Raw genomic sequence first — 21,731 nt, 5'->3', positions numbered from 1 at the left:
GGTCGCTTCGGCTCATGCCCTCCTGGCTCCGAGGTGGAAAGGGATCCCTTTGCCTCCCATCCCGTGGATCTGGAGGTGGACATGCCGGAGGACGTGCCATTCGACGACCGCCCGAAGACTCCAGGAGAGTGATGAGCGTTGTTTTTTTGTATGTCGGAGTCGAGGTCGAGGGTGTGAGGGGTTTTCTGTATGAGTTTTGGTTTCTGTTCCTCATGGTTATGGTTCTGTATCCCCTCCTTTTTAATAAAATGCTCTTTTCTTCTGATTTCCGTGTTTGCGTAGTGCCCGCGTCTTCAGATGAAGTATTTTCTAAGGTTCTGTATGTTCCAAGTCCGGGGCACGGGGTCGCCATCCATTGTTGCGAGTCGGAACGTCCCCGGTCGGGATACTTCGATGACCCGGTAGGGTCCTTCCCACTTCGGGGCCAGTTTCCCCCTTACTTGGGTTGGGTGGCTGACCTCGATTTTGCGCAGGACCAGGTCCTCAATCTTTATCGACCGGGGTCGCACCCTCCGGTTGTAGACCCTTGCCACGGCTCTTTTGTAAGAAAGAGCTTTCTGGTGTGCGCTGGCCGGTCTTTCCTCGAGCAGATCCAGGTTGGATCGGAGTCCTTCATACGAGGCCTCTTCGCTGTAGCCTGCTGTCCGCGGAGTTGGGACGGCTACTTCGGATGGTAATACGGCCTCGGTCCCGAACGAGAGGCTGTAGGGAGACTCCCCGGTCGGGGTCTTGGGGGTAGTGTGCAGCGCCCACAGGACGCTCGGGAGCTCTTCGATCCAAGCCGATCGGGCAGCGGACACCCTCCTCTTGGGACCGTCGACGATAGACCGGTTGGTTACTTCAGCTAGCCCGTTCGCCTGGGGGTAAGCCACCGAGCTGAATCTCAGCTGAATTTTGTGCTCGGCGCAAAACTTTTGGAACCTCCTGCCGGCGAATTGAGGTCCATTATCGGTGACGATGGACTGGGGCAGGCCAAACCGTGTTATGAGGTTTCTCCACACGAACCTTTCCACTCGTGACTCCGTAATGGTGGCTAGGGGCTCGGCTTCGACCCACCTGGTAAAGTAGTCCACTCCTACGATGATGTACTTCCGCTGGCCGGAGGCGGGTGGGAGAGGCCCGAGTATGTCCAGCCCCCACTGCGCGAATGGCCAAGCACAGTCGACGGGGGTGAACAGGACCGCCGGCTGTCGGGCGATGCGGGCGTGCTCCTGGCATGAGCTGCATCGCCGCACGAAAGCTTTCGCGTCCTGGCGCATGGTCGGCCAGTAATACCCCTGTCGGAGTATCTTGTGCGCCAGGGCTCGTTCGCCCATATGTTCCCCGCAGGCCCCTTCATGCATGTCGGACAGAACTGTCCGGGCTTCGTTCGGCTCTAGACAGCGTATCAAGGGGCGCGAGAAAGACCGCTTGTACAACCGTCCTCCTTCCTCAGAGTACCATGCCTGCGTCCGACGCAAGCGTCGAGCCGCTGTTTCGTCGTCGGGTAGGGTCCCGTCTCGCTTGAAGCGTAGCATCTCTTGTACCCAGGTGGCCGGCGCGTCGTCCGTGACGGTGGCGACGACCTCTATGGCTCGGTGGGGGAGCTCTTCGGTCTCGGGTCGAGCCCTGGGGGCCGAGCCGGACGCCAGTTTTGCCAGGGTGTCGGCTCGCTGGTTCTCGCTCCTAGGAACATTCGACAATTCAAAATGGATGAACTTGGTGGCAAGGTTTTTTACCTGTGCCAAGTATTTCGCCATGGTCGAGTCCCGGGCTTCGTATTCGCCGTCGAGCTGCCTAGCCACCAGCTGTGAGTCGGTGATTACGCGTATGTCGGTCACCCGCATCTCCAGCGCCAATCGGAGCCCTGCCAGGAGAGCCTCGTATTCTGCTTCGTTGTTGGTGGCCCTGAACCCGAAACGGAAGGAGCGCTCAATCGAGCGGCCATCAGGTGTCACCAGCACCAGCCCTGCGCCGGCGCCCTTTGCGTTGGCCGACCCGTCTACGTGGAGAGTCCACGTGTCACGCGGTGGCTCGAGTTCTTCGCCTGTACTCGGGGTCAGCTCCGCGATAAAGTCTGCCACGGACTGGGCTTTAATGGCGGTCCGAGGCGTGTACTGTATGTCATGCTCGCCGAGCTCCACTGCCCATTTGAGGAGGCGCCCTGCAACGTCGAATTTAGACAGAACGAGCCGAAGCGGCCGGTCAGTTATTACCTCTATCGGGTGGGCCTGGAAGTAAGGGCGGAGCCTTCGCGCTGACAGGACGAGCGCTAGTGCCAGCTTTTCGATTGGCGGGTAGCGTCCCTCTGGTCCGCTTAGCATGTGGCTGACATAGTAGACCGGCAGTTGGTCGCCGGAGTTTTCCTTGACCAGAACCGAGCTGACCGCGTGCTGAGAGGCGGCGAGGTAGAGGCTCAACTTCTCCCCTGGGGAGACTGACACGAGTCGGGGGAGGTTGGCCAGGTGTTGCTTCATCTGCTCGAAGGCCCTTTCACATTCCGCCGTCCATTGGAAGTTTTTTGGATACTTCAAGGCCTTGAAGAAGGGGAGGCAGCGATCTCCCGATCGGGAAAGGAAGCGTGATAGGGCGACTAACCTCCCGTTAAGGCGTTGCAGGTCTCTGATCGTCCGAGGGGGCTACATGTCTATGACAGCCTGGACCTTTTCCGGGTTGGCGTCAATCCCTCTCTCGTGTATGATGAATCCGAGGAATTTTCCCGAGGTTACGCCAAAGGCGCACTTGGCAGGGTTGAGGCGTAGGCCGAACTTTCGCAGGGTGTCGAATGTTTCAGCCAGGTCGGAAGGATGAGCTTCGGCTGTTCGGCTTTTCACGATCATGTCGGCGACATATACCTCCATGTTTCGTCCAATCTGGTGGGCGAACATCCTGTTCACCGTCCTTTGGTAGGTGGCCCCGGCATTTTTCAACCCGAACGGCATGACTTTGTAAAAATATATCCCTTGCTCGGTGAGGAAAGCTGTGTGTTCTTGGTCTTCGGGTGCCATCCTGATTTGGTTGTACCCGGAGAAGGCATCCATAAACGAGAGACGGGCATGGCCGGCTGTGGCGTCGACTAGCTGGTCGATCTTCGGTAGGGGGTAGCAATCTTTTGGGCAAGCATTGTTGAGACTGGTGTAGTCAATGCACATCCGCCAGCTTCCATTAGGCTTTTTGACAAGGACTACATTGGAGAGCCATTGTGGGTACCTGGCCTCTTCTATGAAACCGGCCGCCAGAAGTCGGCTTACCTCTTCTCGGATGGCAAGTTGCCGATCTGGGGCCTGCCGCCTGGGCCTTTGTTTCACCGGACGGGCATCGGGCGAGATGTTTAGGTGGTGTTGCGCGACTTCCGGGTGGACTCCTACCAGGTCAGATGGCGTCCAAGCGAAGATGTCGGCGTTGGCTTGCAGAAGGCCGACGAGCTGCTGTTGCTCCTGTTCGGGCAGTCCTGACCCGATCTTGACTGTTTGGTCGGGCCTGCCTTTGATCAGTGGTAAGTCGATGGTGGATTCCTTCGGCTCGGGGCGGGGGGTCGGTTTTTTTCCCTCCCGGGGGTCCTCCAGCGGGGACTGGATCCTCGCTCTCTTGTTTAGTGATACGGCGGTTAAGTAGCAACGCCTGGACTCCCAGGAGTTCCCCGCTACTTCTCCGACCCCATCGTGGGTCGGGAACTTGATGGTTTGGTAGTAAGTTGAGATGACGGCTCGGATCTTGTTGAGGGTTGGTCGTCCGAGGATGGCGTTGTATGCCGTGGGGAGGTCAACCACTAGAAAGGAGGTCATCACTGTCTTTGTCCTCGGGGAAACTCCCAAAGTTAGGGGTAGGGTGATAACCCCTAGTGACGAGATTGAGGCGCCGGTGAACCCCGTGAGCGTTGAGCATACCGGCTTCATGTTCTCCTTCACCAGGCCGAGCTTTTGGAAGGCGTCCCAATAAAGTATATCGGCCGAGCTTCCAGTGTCGACCATGATCCTTCTTACTTGTGCGTTGGCGATTCTGGCTGATATCACCAGTGCGTCATCATGTTCGGCTGGCACGGGTCCCCCGGTCGGGAAGGTGACTTCGGGGCCTTTTTCATGTTTGGAAGCTTCGGCTCGGGAGGCCCTGGCGTAGGCCTTTCCGCCCGCCATGGAGTTCCCTCCGGACGCTGGCCCGCCGGTTATGACATCTATGTGCCGCTCGATGGGTCCCTCCGGGCGTGGCGAGAACTCCTTTTCTGGCCGGAGGTATGAGCCGAGGTGTCCTCGGCGGATGAGCTCCTCAATTTGCCTTTTTAATTCTCGACACTCCTCGGTGTCGTGACCGGGCTGTCGGTGAAAACGGCAGTATTTAGAGCGGTCCGCGAGTTCGCGCGGGCTATTCATCGGGTGAGGATCTTTGAGAAGACCTTTCTCCTTGATGTGGAGAAATATTTCGGTCCGGGAGGAGTTCAGGCTTGGGGGAGGGGACCTGGGTACCGCATTGTCGAGTCCGCCAGCCCTACGCCGGGAGGTAGCGGGCTGTTGCTGCCGGGGCTGCTCTGGCTTAACCCTCTTGCGCTCGTCGCGCCTTCCAACCATCCATGCTTCAGCAGCGACGAACTGGTTTGCGCGTTGTAACATTTCGGGTACCGAAGTGGGGGGTCGCTCCACCAGAGACCAAAAGAATCGGGTAGGCCGCAGGCCCATCATGAATGCCTGCATCATCAAAGAGGGGTGAGCATCAGTCAGCCCGCGAATTTGTATGGTGAAGCGGTCCACGAAGTGAGAAAGGGGCTCGTCCTCCTTCTGGTTGAGCCCGAGGAGCATTGCCACCGACGGCCTCGGCTTGGCGTGAGCCAGAAAGTTAAGTTCGAAATCCTTGGCCAACTGGTCGAAAGAGGCGATGGACGCGGTCTTCAGATTGTTGTACCACGCCCGGGCTGGGCCTCGCAGGGTTGTCGGGAAAGCCCTGCACGTCAGGGCGTCGGACGTCCCATACAGCGCCATCTGGGTGCGGAAAGCGGCTACGTGGTCAGCCGGGTCGGTGGCGCCATCGTAGGCGTCTAATGAAGGGAGCCGAAAATGCGGCGGGATCGCATGCTCTTGAATCTCGGGGGTGAAAGGGGACCCCCGGTGTTGCTCGGCCCCCGGGTCTCCCCTGGTCCGGCGAACCTCACGCTGCACCTCGTCCAGTCGGCGGCCTACGAGGCGTAGCTGGGCCCACAGGCCCTCCGCCAAGTCTGAAAGCGGGGCTACGGGCGTCGGGTGCGTCGCTGGGTCCTCCGCTCCTCGGCTCCCGGGTTGGGTCGATTGGCCCGGAGGCGAAGTGGGAGACTCGGGAAGCGGTGCGGGGTTCTGGGCGGCGGACCGTTGCCGTGGTGGAGGCAGGGTTGAGTGCGAAGACGTTGGAGGAGAGACCAGCGGAATGATGGTCTGCATCACTCCCGTAAGAGCCCGGACTTGGTGTGTGAGGTCGTAGAAGGCTTCAGGCGGCACGGGGGACGGGCCACCGGGATTGGCGATGGGCGGCGATAGACCAGGGTCGTTGAACGATCGCCAATAGCGCTCCGAGATCACAGCGGGGCGCTCGTCCCGAACCCCCTCCTGTTGGGGATGCTCTTCCGTTGCGTCGGTCGTGTGCGACCTGACGGCTGGGGGTTCGTCGGAGTGAGCCTGTTGATCGCTTGACATTCGGACCGGCCCTCCTTCTAGCGCCATTATGTTAGGGTAAACACATTTTTCTTAGCCGTGACCCGGGGGGTCGTCTCGGCTCGTTCGGGGGTCCGAATGGCGAGGATCTCCCTGGGGCGTTGCTCGTCTCTGCCAAGGCGGTCGGGCGCGGCCTCGGCCTCGGGGCGACGCTGCGACTTCCTCCGGGCGGGGATGCTGCGTATCCGGACGGGGGCCTCGGCTCGGTACCTGCACAAAGGTCGGGTCGGGATGCTCCACCCGACCCCTCCGATGATCAAGTTAGAGAGTGACGTGGAGGTCGTTTTCCTTTCAGGAGCAAGTCCCCCTCTCCTTCTGGCTCGGGGGTGTTTATAGGGGGACTCGGCATTACCGGGCGCGCCATCCCGTCAGTCGGGGCCGTACCTCCGATAGCGTCCGACATCGTCGAGGATGTTGCGTAGGGGACCGGGGAATCGCAGGGTATGGGCGAGCTCCAACCGCTACCTACTTTTGTCTCGTCCTACTGTGCAGGGTCAACTGAAGGGGGCTGTGGGCTCAGCGAGGCTGTCGTCCGGACGCAGGTCGTCACCCTCATTGCTCTTCCTGGGGCGCCGCGCCTGTCCACGTGCGGGGGACGTTGCCAGGAGTGGGGTCCGCCATTTTTTGCCATATCACTACTCATTGTTGCATGCCAGTCATGAGGCTTGAAGGATGGCGGCAGCAGACTCTTCTTTTCCATTCAATGTTTTGAGTATTCGGAGAGATGGAGTGCTGCTCACTGCTTTTATCTTTTTCCATCAGTGGCTTGTTTTCTTCTGTCGATGCAACTGCATGAGTACAAACCTCCACTATAAGATATGATTTATGAGAGTAATAATAGCAGTATTTGCTTAATATCATTTTGTGACTATAAGATTTGGCTAAAACTTGAATCCGAAATTGCGTAGTCATGCTGGTCGATGGGAAAACACAATTCGACCCCTTGCGGTCTAATTAGGACCCACGATTCGATTAAACCCGGCCCACATTGCATATGGGTTGGACTTGGCGGTCTAATAATAGAGGCGATGAGCAGCAGGTGGAATTGTCCAACGAAAGCTGTGACGTTCCACCGGTCTCCTCCATCCAAACTCGGTCAAAACGGCATCCTCCGATATAATCGCCAGAGGACTCTCTCCGCCTCCCGCTAGAAGGCATACGAGCTTGTGGAGGTTCTCTCCATCTCTCTTCCTATATATATCACGCTCCCCTCCTCTGCTACCATTGGACACCAATCCCTACACCTCTCCTATCTAAGAAGGCCAAAGGCCAAAGGCCAAGGCCATTTCCAAATGGCCTCCAAACCCAGAGCCCTCCTCTCCTTCCTCCTCCTGGCCCTCTTCCTCTCCTCAGCTGCGGCTTTCGATGTCATGGAGATCCTCGGCCCTTACCCCGACTACTCCACCTTCACTAAGTACCTCACCGACATGAAGCTGGTCGACGTGATCAATAGTCGTCAGACCGTCACCGTCCTCGTCCTCGACAACACTGCCATCGCTCCACTCAGTTCCCTCCCCGCCGACAAGCTCAAGAGTGCCATCTCCGCCCACATCCTTCTCGGCTACTACGACCCCTACGTCCTCGACGGCGACCTCAACAAGTCCGCTCTCCTGCCCACCCTCCTCGGTTCCAGCGGCGCCGGTTTGTTGAAGTACACGGAGATGCCCGACGATCAGATGGTGTTCGGGTCGGCCGCGCCCGGCGCTCCTCACGACTCCATGGTGATCAAAGTCGTCGGAGCGAGGCCGTACAACCTGTCGGTGCTCCAGATCGACAAAGCCATTTTGCCGCCCGGCATCGGGAGCGCGGTGCCCGCGACGTCGACGCCGCCTGCCGCTACACCCTCGAAAGCAACGGCTGCGCCACCGACGACAACGCCAGCGACGTCTGTCACACCGTCACCGGCTCCTGAGAACAACGGTAGTCCTGTCGTCCCTGTGGCAGCTCCTGCAACTAGCCCCTCGGCGTCCGCGGCAGCTCCCAAGCCAATCACCAGCACACCTGTTGAGGCTCCAAAGCCAGCCACCAGCGCACCTGTCGAGGCTCCTCAATCGAGCAGCAGCTCACCTGTTGAGGGTCCACAGTCGAGCGCCAGCGCACCTGTTGAGGCTCCACAGTCGAGCACCGGCACACCTGTTGAGGCTCCACAGTCGAGCACCGGCACACCTGTTGAGGCTCCACAGTCGAGCACCGGCACACCTGTTGAGGCTCCAAAGCCGAGCACCGGCGCACCTGCTGAGGGTCCAGAATCGAGCACCGGCGCACCTGCTGAGGGTCCAGAATCGAGCACCGGCGCACCAGCTGAGGGTCCAGAGTCGAGTACCGGCGCACCTGCTGAGGGTCCAGAGTTGGGCACCGGCGCACCTGCTGAGGCTCCAGAGTCGAGCACCGGCGCACCTGCTGAGGGTCCAGAGTCGGGCACCGGCGCACCTGCTGAGGGTCCAGAGTCGAGCACCGGCTCACCTGCTGAGGGTCCAGAGTCGAGCACCGGCGCACCTGCCGAGGGTCCAGAGTCGAGCACCGGCGCACCTGCCGAGGGTCCAGAGCCGAGCACCGCCGCACCTGCCGAGGGTCCAGAGCCGAGCACCGCCGCCCCTGTTGAGGGTCCGGAGCCGACCACCGCCGCACCTGTCGGTGCTCCAAAGCCGAGCAGCAGCGCACCTGTAGGGGCTCCAAAGCCGAGCAGCAGCGCAACTGTCGGAGTTCGAAAGCCGAGCAGCAGCGCAACTGTCGGAGTTCGAAAGCCGAGCAGCAGCGCACCTGTTGGAGCGCCAAAGCCGAGCAGCAGCGCACCTGTTGGAGCGCCAAAGTCGAGCATCAGCGCACCTGTTGGAGCGCCAAAGTCGAGCCCCATCACTCCTGTAGCAGCTCCAAAGAGCAGTCCAAGCAAGTCTGCAAAGGCTCACAAGGCCAGAAACACCACCGCGGCCGCAGCTCCGCGGTCTGGCGCGGCCACCCCAGCGGAGTCTCCGAGGACCAGTGCCGCCGCCCCCGTCATGGATGCAAGTGCAGATGCACCCGATTCAAGCATTGGATTACCACCATCGTCCACAGCACCTGCAGAAGCGCCTGGCCCGAGTTCTTCAGCTGCCCGGGTGGTTGCAGGTCTGACCCTTGGGCTTACCATGGGTGCTGCTGCTATCCTTGGTGCCATTTGAATTGGTTGAAGAGGAGGAGGGTTTTGATTGTGTGGGTTTGGAAGGTCTCACTGTTGGGTTTGGAATCTAACGTTCGTTTTGGTTGACATTTGTATTCGTTCATTCATCTTTTGTTATACCAAATCTGGTAGGAGCAGGTTGTCCACACATTGTGCATGGATTGGATGTGCGTTGACTACAAGATTTCACCACCATCGTTGAGTATTAAATAAAGACATCTCAGCGTTTGACTTGTGTTGTGGGAAACAACTTTGAGCTGTGGCCTCGGGGCCGACGTGGCTCGGTTCGGAGGGGACCTTCGGCCTCACACCTGCACGAAGTGTTTTTGTGTGTCTGTCCATTCTCCTGAGGGTATTTATAGGGAAGCTTACTGCTTCTTGATTTGCAGGGGACAGGTTGGTAGCGTCTGACTTTGTGTTGGCGTGGCGTGAAGAATTGAGCTTTGGCAGGATGTTAATGCGCTTCGGTCAGCGTTCCGGTTTGCATTGACTCATCAACTTGGAACCTGAAACAATTAATGTTGGTACTTATAATGCACATCAGGGGAATCGAGCCAGGGTTAGAACCGTGGGAGGGTACTGTTAGTGTAAACAATCTTAAGTCGTGACCTCGGGACCGACGCGGTTTGGTTCGAATCCGGATACAATTAATGTTGGTACTTATAATGCGCATCAAGGGAATCGAGCCCGGGTTAGAATCGTGGGAGGGTACTGTTAGTGTAAACAATCTTAAGTCGTGGCCTCGGGACCGACGCGGTTTGGTTCGAATCCGGGGTCTTACCGGGATGCTCCTCCTGATTGCTGAGATGGCCGATCACGGTGCTCCAATTGGGACGGGGTCGCTATTCCCTCCGGGCAAGAGCTCCTTGCCTGTACGTTCAGTGGAGACCTTCGGCTTCGCACCTGCACAAAGGTCGGGTCGGGGTGCTCGGCCCGACCCCTCCGACGATCAAGTCAATGAGTGATCATGAGGGATTCTTTTCTTTAGGCGAGTGGTGTCTGCCCTTCTTCAGTCGGTGGATCGGGTGCCTCATCAAGTCGACAGCGTCATGATGCATCATTTGATGCAGCTGTCATCACGTGGAACACTGTAAACAAGGATTAAGCGAGGGTGGAGGTTCTCCATGGCCGAGACCTCGGTCAGGAGAAGCTAGCCACAGGATCCTCAACGTCTCACTGTCTCCAAAGTGGTCTTTCACCAGATTGATTCAGTCACAAGATTCTCTTGCCACCGAAGCCTCCACTTGTGTTCATTCTTCTAGAGAGTCAAAGAAAGGGTGGCTGCAACGTCGTGGAAAAGGTGAGTGAGCATCTCTCGTCAGCGACAACAACGACAAGGCTCGGCTTTCCTTTACTTCGTGAAGGCCACCTTCGTAAAGCGTCGAGGGCGGCGATGGATGGGAAGCGAAACGAATTTCCTCCTTCATTGTTTTTCTCCGTTCCTCTTTTTTAACTGTTTCCTCAAAAGTTGTCGGATCTGAAATAAACAAAGTAAATGTTGAGTTATAAATTTCTGTCAGTGATCTGAAATTTCTTAGAGGGGTTTCATCTGAGGAATCCGAGTTTGAACTGCTATTGGGTGAGGCTGACGATGAACTTATTGGAGCAGGATCTGTCACTTGATTCTGCGGAGTGTCTAGTTCTGCTGGAATCTGCATTTGTGTTTCACCTTTATTGGTCTCCCAATTCCAACTTGCCCTTTCATCAAACATAATATTTCTATTAATAATAACTTTGCCACTAACAGAGTTATATAATCGATATGCTTTAGATCGTAAAGAATAACCAATTAAAATGTATTTCTCTGATTTTTCATCAAGCTTGTGATGATTTTGTGAATTCACTAAAGCATAAGCAATACAACCAAAAATTCTTAGATGTCTAACACTTGGTTTCATACCATACCAAGCCTCAAAAGGAGTTCGATTCATAACAGCCTTTGTTGGTGAAATATTCAACAAATAAACTGCTGTTGCAACTGCTTCTGCCCAAAACTGATTTGGAAGATGTTTTCCTTTAAGCAAACTTCTTGCCATTTCAACGACGGTCCGATTCTTACGCTCAGCTACACCATTTTGCTCCGGTGTATATGGTGCTGTCAATTCTCTGTGAATACCATTTTCTTCACAAAAAGAACTAAACTCATTAGATAAAAATTCACCATATCTATCTGTCCGAAGTATCTTTATATATCTACCACTTTGCCTTTCTACAAGTGCCTTGAATTTTCGAAAATTATCAAATGTTTCATATTTCAATTTCAAAAAATATACCCAACTCATGCGACTATAATCATCCGTAAACAATAAAAAATATTGACTTCCACCAAATGATTTTGTATTCATAGGTCCACATAAGTCAGCATGAACTAATTCAAGACAATTAGATGCTCTCCATGCTTTTCCAATAGGAAATGATTTTCTACTTTGTTTGCCATAAATACATCCTTCACATACATCAAGTGTATTAATCTTAGGCAATCCAAAAACCATTCCTTTTTAACTTAACAACCTTAAACCTTTAATGTTAAGGTGTCCATATCTTAAATGTCATAAACTAGACTCATTCTTTTGAGTTGTAATAAGCGCATGTCTTTCAATATTTGACACATCAAGTGGAAACATCTTGTTTTGTGTCATGCAAACATTTACTATAATCAAACCTGTTTTCTTATCTCTAATAGTGCATGAACCATCATCAAATATTACTGAATATCCATCATTTACTAATTGTCCAACACTCAACAAATTATGTGATAAAGTAGGAACAAAGAAAACATTATCAAGGTATTTTACCTTCCCTTGCTTTGTCTTCACCTCAATTGTTCCTTTCCCTTCCACTTAGATTTGCTTGTTATCTCCAAGTCTAACATTCAACTTGTGAGTCTCATCAATATCTCTAAATATTGATTTTATGCCTGACATATGATTAGAACATCCACTATCCAAAAACCAAATATCATTTGAGATGTTATGAATTTGTGAATGAGTCATAAACAACTTACTATTTTCTTCATTTTTCTCCACATAGCTTGCTTGCTTTTCTCTTTTCCAGTAATTTGCCTTCATGTGACCAAACTTTTTACAATAGTGACATTGAATTCCACTTTTGTAATTTTGATCATAATTTGATTGCCCTTGTTCATCAAAGTGTCCTCTTCCTCTTCCATTTCCTCTACCACGAAATCCTCCTCTGCCACGTCCTCTTCCTGTTGATTTTTTGTCTTCTTTTGAAGTAGACCTCTTCCATTTCCTCTACCACGAAATCCTCCTCTGCCACGTCCTCTTCCTGTTGATTTTTTGTCTTCTTTTGAAGTAGACCTCTTCCATTTCCTCTACCACGAAATCCTCCTCTGCCACGTCCTCTTCCTGTTGATTTTTTGTCTTCTTTTGAAGTAGAAAACTCCTCCTTAATCTGAAATGCTTTTTCTTCACTTTTTTCAAGTGATCTGTTCAACCTTACTTCATGTGCTTGCAATGAACCCATTAGTTCATCAAATGAATAAGTAAATAAATCTTTTGATTCCTCAATTGCGGCAACAACATGATCAAATTTCGGAGTTAAACTTCTCAAAACTTTTGCAACAATTATATGATCAGGAAGATGTTCACCATAAGATTTCATTTGACTAACAATTTCAGTCACTCGAGAAAGAAAATCTTGCACCGATTCATTGCTTTTCATGAACAAAATTTCAAACTCACGACGGAAGGTTTGAAGTTTTACCGTAATCACCCTTGATGAGCATTGAAATTCATTTTGAAGTATCAACCAAGCTTGCTTTGAGGTTGTCGCTGCTGCAATTCTTGAGAAGATCGTCTCATGTACAGCTTGTTGAATGAAGAACAATGCCTTTGAGTCCTTCTTTCTATTCTCCCTCAGCCTGATTTCGTCATCTGGATCTGCATATCCATTCTCTATTAAGTCCTAAAGATCTTGAGACTTGAATAGAGTTTTCATCTTGATACTCCAAAATTCATAGCTTTTACTCGAGAAGATAGGGATAAGGGGTTGAGACACGGAATTGCCGTTAAAAGCCATAATGCCCAGTTCATATTGAAACTAGGCTCTGATACCACAAATGTTGGGGATAGAGGAGCAAGGAAAAAACAGAATACTACGATACGAGTAAAAAGAATCCTTTTGACTCAAGAAAACTGATGTAGTATTAAAAGCAGGAGGATTGAAAAGACACTTACAAGATACCAAATGCACACAGACTCTCTATCTTCCTCTCCTCAATCTCTCTTTCTCAATGTATATACCAATACCTTGCTACATGAACTACGGTCCTATTTATAGGACCTAATGAAAACCACCCTATAACTACTAGATCATAAGGTGGTTAATGAAACCACCTTATAACTACTAGATCATGATTCAAGTGGTTATTGAAATCATCATGTAACCACTAGATCATGATAATAATCTAGATAGATAACTAGAATCAAATCTCAACAAAAGCAATAGAGTATTATTTACTTTATCAACCAAAATGAGCATAATAAAGCAACAATCTATTACGAAAAATATGGTTGATGCCTTTCGATAGGATCCGGATTCATATGCATAGAATTATATGAGATATCTCTAAGGTGAAAACATCAAACTCCCTAAATGTTACCTACATGAAAATTATGATCAAGAGAGGTTTTCCGACTCAGTTCCTTCGATAGTCAAATTAGTAATATGAGATATACAAATATGAATGTATGTCATTCAAAGAAATCTTCTTGCCCTCTATTTTAAGTGAGCTTTTATACATGATTATAAAGGTAAGAAAGAAGCTTACGATTATTTTTTTGATTATAAAGGACAAGAAAAAAAGCTTATGATTGCCTGCTTTGGATAATCCTCCATGTGGGCAATTGGGTCAAGGGGTGACCTTTGTCTTCTCCTTCCTCTTTGGACATCATGTGGTGGTGATGTGTTGGATGATGATTAGTCGATAATGTATTCCCACATATTGAATATCGAATTCACCCAACTCTACTAACATTCTCAATAGTGGACCTGAGACGTTGAATAAAAATCTATTAAAGTGGTTGGTTGGTGATCATCTATATGGCATGTGCTTAAAAATAGGGGTGGAGCTTTCTTGCTGTAAGTATTATTGAAAATACTATTAGGAAATCTAGGATATCATCATATGCATAGTAGAAAAATAGAAAACAAAAACCTTAGATTTCTTGCATAAAATAGTTTCTTATCGTCGTGTGAAGATTGGTGTGCGAAAAAAATGTAAAATCGATTAACTACACATATATAAAAGATGTGTTACCTAAAGAGATCGTATATCCCTAAAAAAATTATATATCTATGGGAGAGGTTGAAGGGGGTCAACTATCCTCCTCTCTTATAGTGATCCATACGACATGCACTGCGAAGATACTCTTCAAATCATTGCATAATCCTTTTTCCATATGCACCATGCAATCAAGAAGGGGTCGGGCCTTCTTACTATCTACACACCCCAAACTGGGGTGTTTGGCTGAGGAGAAGCGGGAGAGGTTAGTATAGGAGGTGGTAGCAAAAAAAGGTCTAGCTTATGCCCTTTTAGTTCTCCCATATTTATAGATGTTATTGTCAACTTAACCATAATGGGTCCTGCTCTATTGCGCATTGGATCTCCATCTAACTACCTAAGCCTCTTAGTTTAGTGGATTTCTACCAAGTAATCTCTCATTGGCTCTTATTGGATCTTATCCACACGATCCAATAATTCATGGGTTTATTAGATATCCAATAAGATAGGGGCTTAACGAATATCTCATATTAGAACCTCTACTTATCGCAACACCTACTATATGTGTGTGATTCTCTAGGTCCAATTTCGAGTTGGCCGTGAGTCATAACTATCAGAACTCATTCTGGCTCAGTAAATTATTATTTTTATAATAATTCATATGACTCATCGACTACGAACATACTTATCCACTATACTATAGTCCTCAAATGATATAGAGGAATCTCATTCATTCGACTAGTCTGTCCACGTGTGAAAAGGGTGGTTGCTGTTGAAAAATCTTAGGGTTGACATCACATGCGCAACAAAAGAACAAAAAACAAAATCGCTAATTCTCAAAGATATGTTCGTCGTTGTGCGAAGATTGGTACATAAAAATCCACGAAATAAAAAACCACGTGCGAGATAGATTGTGTTACATAGAGATATCGTATATCCCTGAATCCCTACAGATCTCTAGGAAAGGGTAAAGGAGGTCAAGCACCCTCCTCTCTAGTGATGATCCAAATAACAAGGCTGCGACGACGCTCTTCAAAACTTCAGGCATGTTCTGAGGTGGAGAAGAGGAAGAGAATATGAGAGGAAGTAAAAAGCTTTAGCCTATAAACAATTGAAACCCTCATATTTATAGAAGTCTCATGTCAGCTTAACCCTAATGGATCATATCCTATTGGGTATTGGATCTTTATCCAACTACACAATCTCTTAGATTTGTGGATCTCTATCTAATAATCTATTATGGGCTCTTATTGAATCTCATCCATTAGATCCAATAATTCAAGTACTTAATGGATATCCAATAAGATAGGAGCTTCGATGGATATTTCATATCCGAACCTCTACTCATCGCAATGCCTACCATATGTGTATGACCCTCTAGGCCTAATATCGAGCTAGCCGTGAGTCATACCTGTCAAAACTCTTTCTAATGCAGTGAATTATTATCTTCATAATAATTCACTTGACTCATCGACTGTATATGTACTAGGCTATTACGCCGCAGTCCTCAAATGATACAGAGGAATCCAATCCATTGAATATGTCTGACCTCAGTTGTCGTGCATCTATAGTCCCTCATCCATCTAATATTTCATAGATCGTATACCGAGCATGATGCTGTCAGACCCATACAGTTTCTACTCGAGTCTTGCTCTAATCGGATTCTCCCGGAGACCTTTCTCTCTCAATCTGAATGACTATAGTCAGGGATTTGTCTGAGCAATAATACATGAGACATTCCTCTCATGACACCGAGAGTGGATTATCCTCTATCGACACTTAATAGCCCTCGTAAAATTGATTATCACTCCCGATGACCGGTTGTGTTAGATTTGGGACATCCAAACATATAAGTCTCGTATCAAAGAGTTGAACACTTATACAAGATATCCTTGGTGTCTTTAAGTTTAAGGACCAGATACACTACTGGGACTATGAAATCACTACCTGACAATAAGGCATCATCAATCATTCAACATTCTGTAAGCGAATCAATCAGTAAACTCATTCCCTAATGAGCACCTGTATTATATCCCTAGTGTCATCACACGAGCAACTATGAGATCAGTTGCATCTATCATATGGACGAGTATAAATACATCATGGATTATTTACGATATGTGTTTAAAGGTGAATCGATCTCATTATCATGATCTAATCATGATTTGATTCATATTGCATAGATAAAAAAGCATCATAATATATATATATATATATATATATATATATATATATATATATATATATATATATATATATATATATATATATATATATATATATATATATATATATATATATATATATATATATATATATATATATATATATATATATATATATATATATATATATATATATATATATATATATATATAAGTATTGTAGGTCCATGGTAGGGCCTCCTCACTCAAGCATTCATTATGAGGATTAGTAGAAGGCCCGTGCAGAGTTATCCAAGATGTCTTCAAGGTGGAAAGTACTGTAATCATGATTTATATATATATAAATCATGATCTAATCATAATTTGATTCATATTGCATAGATAAAAAAGTATCATAATATATATATATACTGTAGGTCCATGGTAGGGCCTCCTCACTCAAGCATTCATTATAAGGATTAGTAGAAGGCCCGTATATGTAGAGTTATCCAAGATGTCTTCAAGGTGGAAATATCGAGCTCCCTAGGTGTCACCTACACAAAGATTAAGGTAAAGAGAGGTTTCCTGACTCGATATCTCCAATGCCCAGTTATTAATCCAAAGTGAGTAATCCAAATAAGTCCCTCATCCCATTATATTAAAGATGAGTTTTATACTTGATCTTAAAAAAGTTTATGATTCATTAATTCATCCTTTGTTGTATTCGTGCTTATAATTTTACAAAACAAAAATGATAATGCGCATCCGGGGAATCGAACCCCGGTCAGTACCGTGGGAGGGTACTATGATACCACTACACCAGATGCGCTCGTTTAGTGGTCTCACACGTGGTACTTAATTATCCAATAATAAAGGCCCTTCATGGCACCCACGCCAAGTATTATAAGGAGCACATATCTGCTTAGTCGAATATCCGCCATATTGCAGATCTGCTTACGTTCTCTTGCGGCCGAAGCCTCTGCTTATGTTCGTTCTTCTAGAGAGTCAAAGAAAGGGTGGCTGCAACGTCGTGGAAAAGGTAAGTGAGCGTCTCTCCCCACGACAGCGACGGCAAGGCTCGGCTTTCCTGTTCTTCGTGAAGGCCACCTTCGTAAAGCGTCGAGGGCGGCGATGGATGGGAAGCAAAACGAAGATGGAAGTCTAGACGGCGATTCACGCACCTCGCTGCCGTCTCGTACGTATTCAACGAGAAGAGCTTGTCGTCAATTTCCATGCCAGACACATGTAGCGTTACTTCTTCAGATAAAAGCAAGAGACGCACGCAGCACTGAGTCGACTTTATATTAGACTGTGGATTTACGAGTGATTTGCTTTTGCTAGGATCAGACACTGATATAGACGATACTATTTTGTTCCTGCCACGTAGAAAAACTCACTGCTAAGGAATGAATCGCGTAAGATAACCGAAGTAGACATAAGAAAGCAACAGTCTATTATTTACCATACTCATGGTAGCATATCAATCACTGCTGTAGTGAACTCCAAGTTTAAGTATTTACATGAAAATATCGTTCACTCATAACGGATATTATTTCAATAAAAACCATCATCTACATATCAGAACATTACACAGAAAGGGAATTAATGCGTGGAATGACTGCCAACCCATTTGCATATGTTACAGAGGCATCTTGAGTTTCTTGCAAGCACCATAAATTGATACTTCAAATGAGTAAGGCCCACCCACCTACCCACCCACCCCATTATATTCTTTTCCCTGACGAAGAGCAACATGACAAAGTCCCAAATGCCTTCGCATCCCAATGTCTTTGGGAAAACAGATGAGGACAGACCCCAAAGGCCGAAAGATACACCAAAGTCGTTCATTCCCTAAATGCTGCGCCCTTTCCCTTTAAATAATGCTTCCCTCCGCTCTCCAAGCCAATCAAGTTTGCCTTCTCTTTATCGCGGGTGTCCAAAGTATCTTCTTCCCGGAATACCCTCATCCATGCCCACGCACCAAAGTACAGGCCATGGCAGTTGTCGATGATCAGAAGCCGTCGATGTCCGACTCCCACGATTCCCTCTCCTTCCGATACATCCCCATCGCCGTCCGGGAAGGACCCAGCGGCCCGGAGCCGTCCCCCGTGCACCGAGCGCTTTCCTCTTCTCCGGAAGCCTTCGAGTTCTTCACCCCCGCCATCGATATGTGCTACGCTGAGGACGTATTCCTCGAGGGGAAGCTTCTTTCTCCCCAGCCCCGTCCACCGCCGCCCAGAACCCTTCCTTTGGTCCACCGGCGGACTGAATCCCTCGACGAGAGCCGCCAGCCCCGAGGTCCCGCGGGGAAGCGGCAAGGGCAAGGGAGGGCAGCGTCGGACCCGGACCCGCCGTCGGCCATGAAACCGCAGCCCAAGTGGTATCTTTTTGTGCTCGCGCCGAAAAGGATGCCGGCGGCCATGGTGATGGAAGACATCAGAAATCGGCAGACAAGGCGGAGATCGCCACCGACGGCGACGGGGTGCAAGAACAGGGAGAGAAACGGCCCGTGGAAGCTTCTCCGGTCGTTGAGCTGTAACGGGGCCCATAGCGTCGCGACAGGTTCGAGACTGGCTCGAACTAAAGCGTGAACCACTCAAATCCGATTCAGACCGGGTCGAATTGCTGAACCAAGACGAGTCGATTAAAATCGTCACGACTCTTATTCACGATAAAAGAGTGATTAGATTGGGATTCATACTGAAACAGTACGGCCACCATATGATATTGTACACCTACATGTCACGAAAACTCAACCCTGCGTCTTCGAATTACTATCGGCTGTTATGATCCCAAACAAAACCAATGACAAGTATAGCTTCTAAATCCACAGAAATCTGTAATGCCGCTAATAAAGCACGTCTTTGGAACTCCAATGAACTGCTCTCTTTATACATGATGACATACTTCGATCCAGTCACTAAGGAGAAACCAAAAGAAATCCCTACGGAGGCCAATGGGACGAGCACGGGAGGGGAGCTCAACCGCCGAAGCCGTAGAGGGTGCGGCCCTGGCGTTTGAGGGCGTAGACGACGTCCATGGCGGTGACGGTCTTGCGGCGGGCGTGCTCGGTGTAGGTGACGGCGTCGCGGATAACGTTCTCGAGGAAGATCTTGAGCACGCCGCGGGTCTCCTCGTAGATGAGCCCGGAGATGCGCTTGACGCCGCCGCGGCGCGCGAGGCGGCGGATGGCCGGCTTGGTGATGCCCTGGATGTTGTCGCGGAGGACCTTGCGGTGGCGCTTCGCCCCGCCCTTCCCCAACCCCTTCCCTCCCTTTCCTCGCCCGGACATCTTGCTCTCGCTGTCTCTTTCCCACGCGCTCCTCACGTTCCTTGATCTGGTGCTGGAACGGGAAGGAGAGAGGTTCATTATATCGAGGACTTAGGAAAAGGATGGCCGTTGGATGAGTTGTCGATCCGTGAGAAGGCCTTCTTTTTGTTAATAGCCGTGCGATGTGGACATCTAGTATGCCATTGGTTGGAACTGGAATGAGTGGATCGAGCCTGCTTGATACGGCCCATGGGATCCGATAGCCTAATAGAGCATACCCGATCTAAATCCCAAACCAACGGTCTATTTCTCTGGCCCATATTTAAGTGGTTCGGTTCGGATTATCAAACCTTGTTTCTTTCTCCTTGGTGGCTTATGTTTCGTGGTCGATGGTTTGAGCACCTCTCTTTGCTGTCTGCTGAAGCACTTAATCTTGTTTTTATTTGCTACAGTGGTTGACCCGCTGAAATCAATACTATAGTCAGATGTCGATTCTGTGTCTTTAAAGCCAAGTCGATGGAACTCGGTTTCCAAGATCGTGCACGATCCCATGATACATGATCTCCCGAGGAACAGTAGCAGTAATGTACAATGTCCAGCAATGAACAAACCTTTGTGGTGCATCCTGTGATCCGAGTGAAGGAGGCAAACAACATCCCTCGTCCTTAGGGCTCCCTTACACGATACATTTAAAACGTTGCTTCGTGTTCCCAGAGTTGACATCAGATCTTAGGAGTCAAACCCAACCCCTTAAAGAGTGCAGCAAAGACAGGAGGAAGCAGCTTGCATGAAGACTATATTATTATTGTAAGGCTAAACTCCTCCTCACCGTCGCATTCTCCCATGCATCGTCACGTGCGGGTAGATCGGTCATGTGATCTTGTGGAATTGAAGAACCATGTTTACTCCGAGTCATTGGAAGACAAATTGCTCATCTTCGAGTAATCGGTGAAACACTTCCAACTATAAGACTCCCAACTGTTATCATCTTTCTGGGTTAGCCGGAAAAGTCATGAAGAAGCCTTCCTTGCACTCCTCTCCATCCACCATTCCTTTCATCCTCCTCTCAGCAGCGCTGGTAGCTTTGATCTTCTTTGTTGTCTACCCGAATGAGTTCCGGCTCCAGTCCATCGTCACCTCCCGGTGCGGCTCCCAGCCGCCCTCCTCCGTCGCCACCTTCATCGAGACTGTGACCCCGAAGCCGGACTTCCGTCTCCTAATGGGCATCCTCTCTCTCCCCGACAGCTACGAGCGCCGCCACCTCATGCGAAACGTTTACGCCCTCCAATCCAACATCACTAATGCCCAGATCGACGTCCGCTTCGTCTTCTGCAACCTGACCAAGGAGGAGCAGCGAGTGCTGGTGGCCATGGAGATCGTGCTCTACGACGACATCATCATCCTCGACTGCGGCGAGAACATGGACCACGGCAAGACCTACGCTTACTTCTCCAGCCTGCCGAAGATGCTCGAGGGCAGCAACGGCGGCGACCGGCCTTACGACTACGTCATGAAGGTGGACGACGACGCCTACTTCCGGCTTCATAACCTGGCAGAATCACTCAGGAAGATGCCTCGGGAGGACGTCTACTATGGGTTGATCAATCCCTGTTGGATCCCGCAACATAAAACCAACTACATGACCGGAATGGGATATCTATTATCCTGGGACTTGGTGGAATGGATCGCGACGTCGGAGTTGCCCAGAAAGAACCAGGTTGGGCCGGAGGACTTCCAGACCGGGCTATGGATGAGAGAAGGAGGCCGAGGTAAGAAGTTCAACATGGAGCCGGCGATGTACGACTACATGGAGGAGCCGCGGACGTGCCACCGCCACGAGTTCATCCCGGACACCATCGCGGTCCACAAGCTCAAGAGCCACCTGAGGTGGGCGCGGACCCTTAATTACTTCAACGTCACTGCGGGGTTGAAGCCCTCTAAGCTGTATCATATTCCTTGAAGCGCTTCCCTTCTATCTTGCCTTCTTCTCTCGGTCATCAATGATTCTTTTTTCCCACATGACTTGCTCTGCTCAGCCATGCAACGATCGATGGAGATCCATATTAGACATTGTCAACTGCAAGATACCGTAACAGTCAGTTCTCCGTCGGAAATCTAATAGCAGTTATCTCATGCGTTGGAAGTGATTCAATATTCCTAACTAAAACATGTGTTGGAAGTGAAAAGGAATGATGATATGGAAGATTTTAAGGAAAAGTAACACAATAGCAGGTGTATTCTTTTATTTAATTGAGAGCACAAA

The 21,731-nt window shown here is 49.6% G+C and overlaps 5 protein-coding genes and 1 non-coding gene across 6 annotated transcripts; 2 read left to right on the top strand and 4 right to left on the bottom strand.

Moving 5' to 3' along the window:
• Positions 1 to 293: 293 nt before the first annotated feature.
• Positions 294 to 2,456, bottom strand: LOC135606603 (uncharacterized). Its single transcript, XM_065097648.1, has 2 exons — positions 1,141 to 2,456; positions 294 to 1,056 (listed from the first exon to the last, which is right to left on the bottom strand). The coding sequence occupies exons 1-2, from the start codon at positions 2,454 to 2,456 to the stop codon at positions 294 to 296; spliced, it is 2,079 nt and encodes a 692-aa protein (XP_064953720.1).
• Positions 2,457 to 3,741: 1,285 nt separating this feature from the next.
• LOC135606596 (uncharacterized) lies at positions 3,742 to 5,381 on the bottom strand. The gene is made up of 2 exons (XM_065097636.1): positions 3,963 to 5,381; positions 3,742 to 3,777 (listed from the first exon to the last, which is right to left on the bottom strand). Exons 1-2 carry the CDS (start codon positions 5,379 to 5,381, stop codon positions 3,742 to 3,744), a joined length of 1,455 nt encoding a protein of 484 aa, XP_064953708.1.
• Positions 5,382 to 6,943: 1,562 nt separating this feature from the next.
• On the top strand, positions 6,944 to 8,809 carry LOC103977333 (flocculation protein FLO11-like). Its single transcript, XM_065097634.1, has one exon. The coding sequence runs from the start codon at positions 6,944 to 6,946 to the stop codon at positions 8,807 to 8,809; it is 1,866 nt and encodes a 621-aa protein (XP_064953706.1).
• An 8,146-nt stretch (positions 8,810 to 16,955) lies between these two features.
• On the bottom strand, positions 16,956 to 17,026 carry TRNAG-CCC (transfer RNA glycine (anticodon CCC)). Its single transcript has one exon. It is a non-coding gene; the product is annotated as a tRNA-Gly (tRNA).
• Positions 17,027 to 18,939: 1,913 nt separating this feature from the next.
• On the bottom strand, positions 18,940 to 19,582 carry LOC135606948 (histone H4-like). Its single transcript, XM_065098332.1, has one exon. It carries the CDS (start codon positions 19,565 to 19,567, stop codon positions 19,178 to 19,180), a length of 390 nt encoding a protein of 129 aa, XP_064954404.1. The 5' UTR covers positions 19,568 to 19,582; the 3' UTR covers positions 18,940 to 19,177.
• Positions 19,583 to 20,446: 864 nt separating this feature from the next.
• Positions 20,447 to 21,580, top strand: LOC103976891 (beta-1,3-galactosyltransferase pvg3-like). Its single transcript, XM_009392234.3, has one exon. The coding sequence runs from the start codon at positions 20,481 to 20,483 to the stop codon at positions 21,426 to 21,428; it is 948 nt and encodes a 315-aa protein (XP_009390509.2). The 5' UTR covers positions 20,447 to 20,480; the 3' UTR covers positions 21,429 to 21,580.
• Positions 21,581 to 21,731: the final 151 nt, after the last annotated feature.

The sequence above is a fragment of the Musa acuminata genome, chromosome BXJ2-3 (assembly GCF_036884655.1).
Source record: "Musa acuminata AAA Group cultivar baxijiao chromosome BXJ2-3, Cavendish_Baxijiao_AAA, whole genome shotgun sequence".
Lineage (NCBI taxonomy): Eukaryota > Viridiplantae > Streptophyta > Magnoliopsida > Zingiberales > Musaceae > Musa > Musa acuminata.
This window is presented reverse-complemented; position numbering and strand designations above follow the sequence as displayed.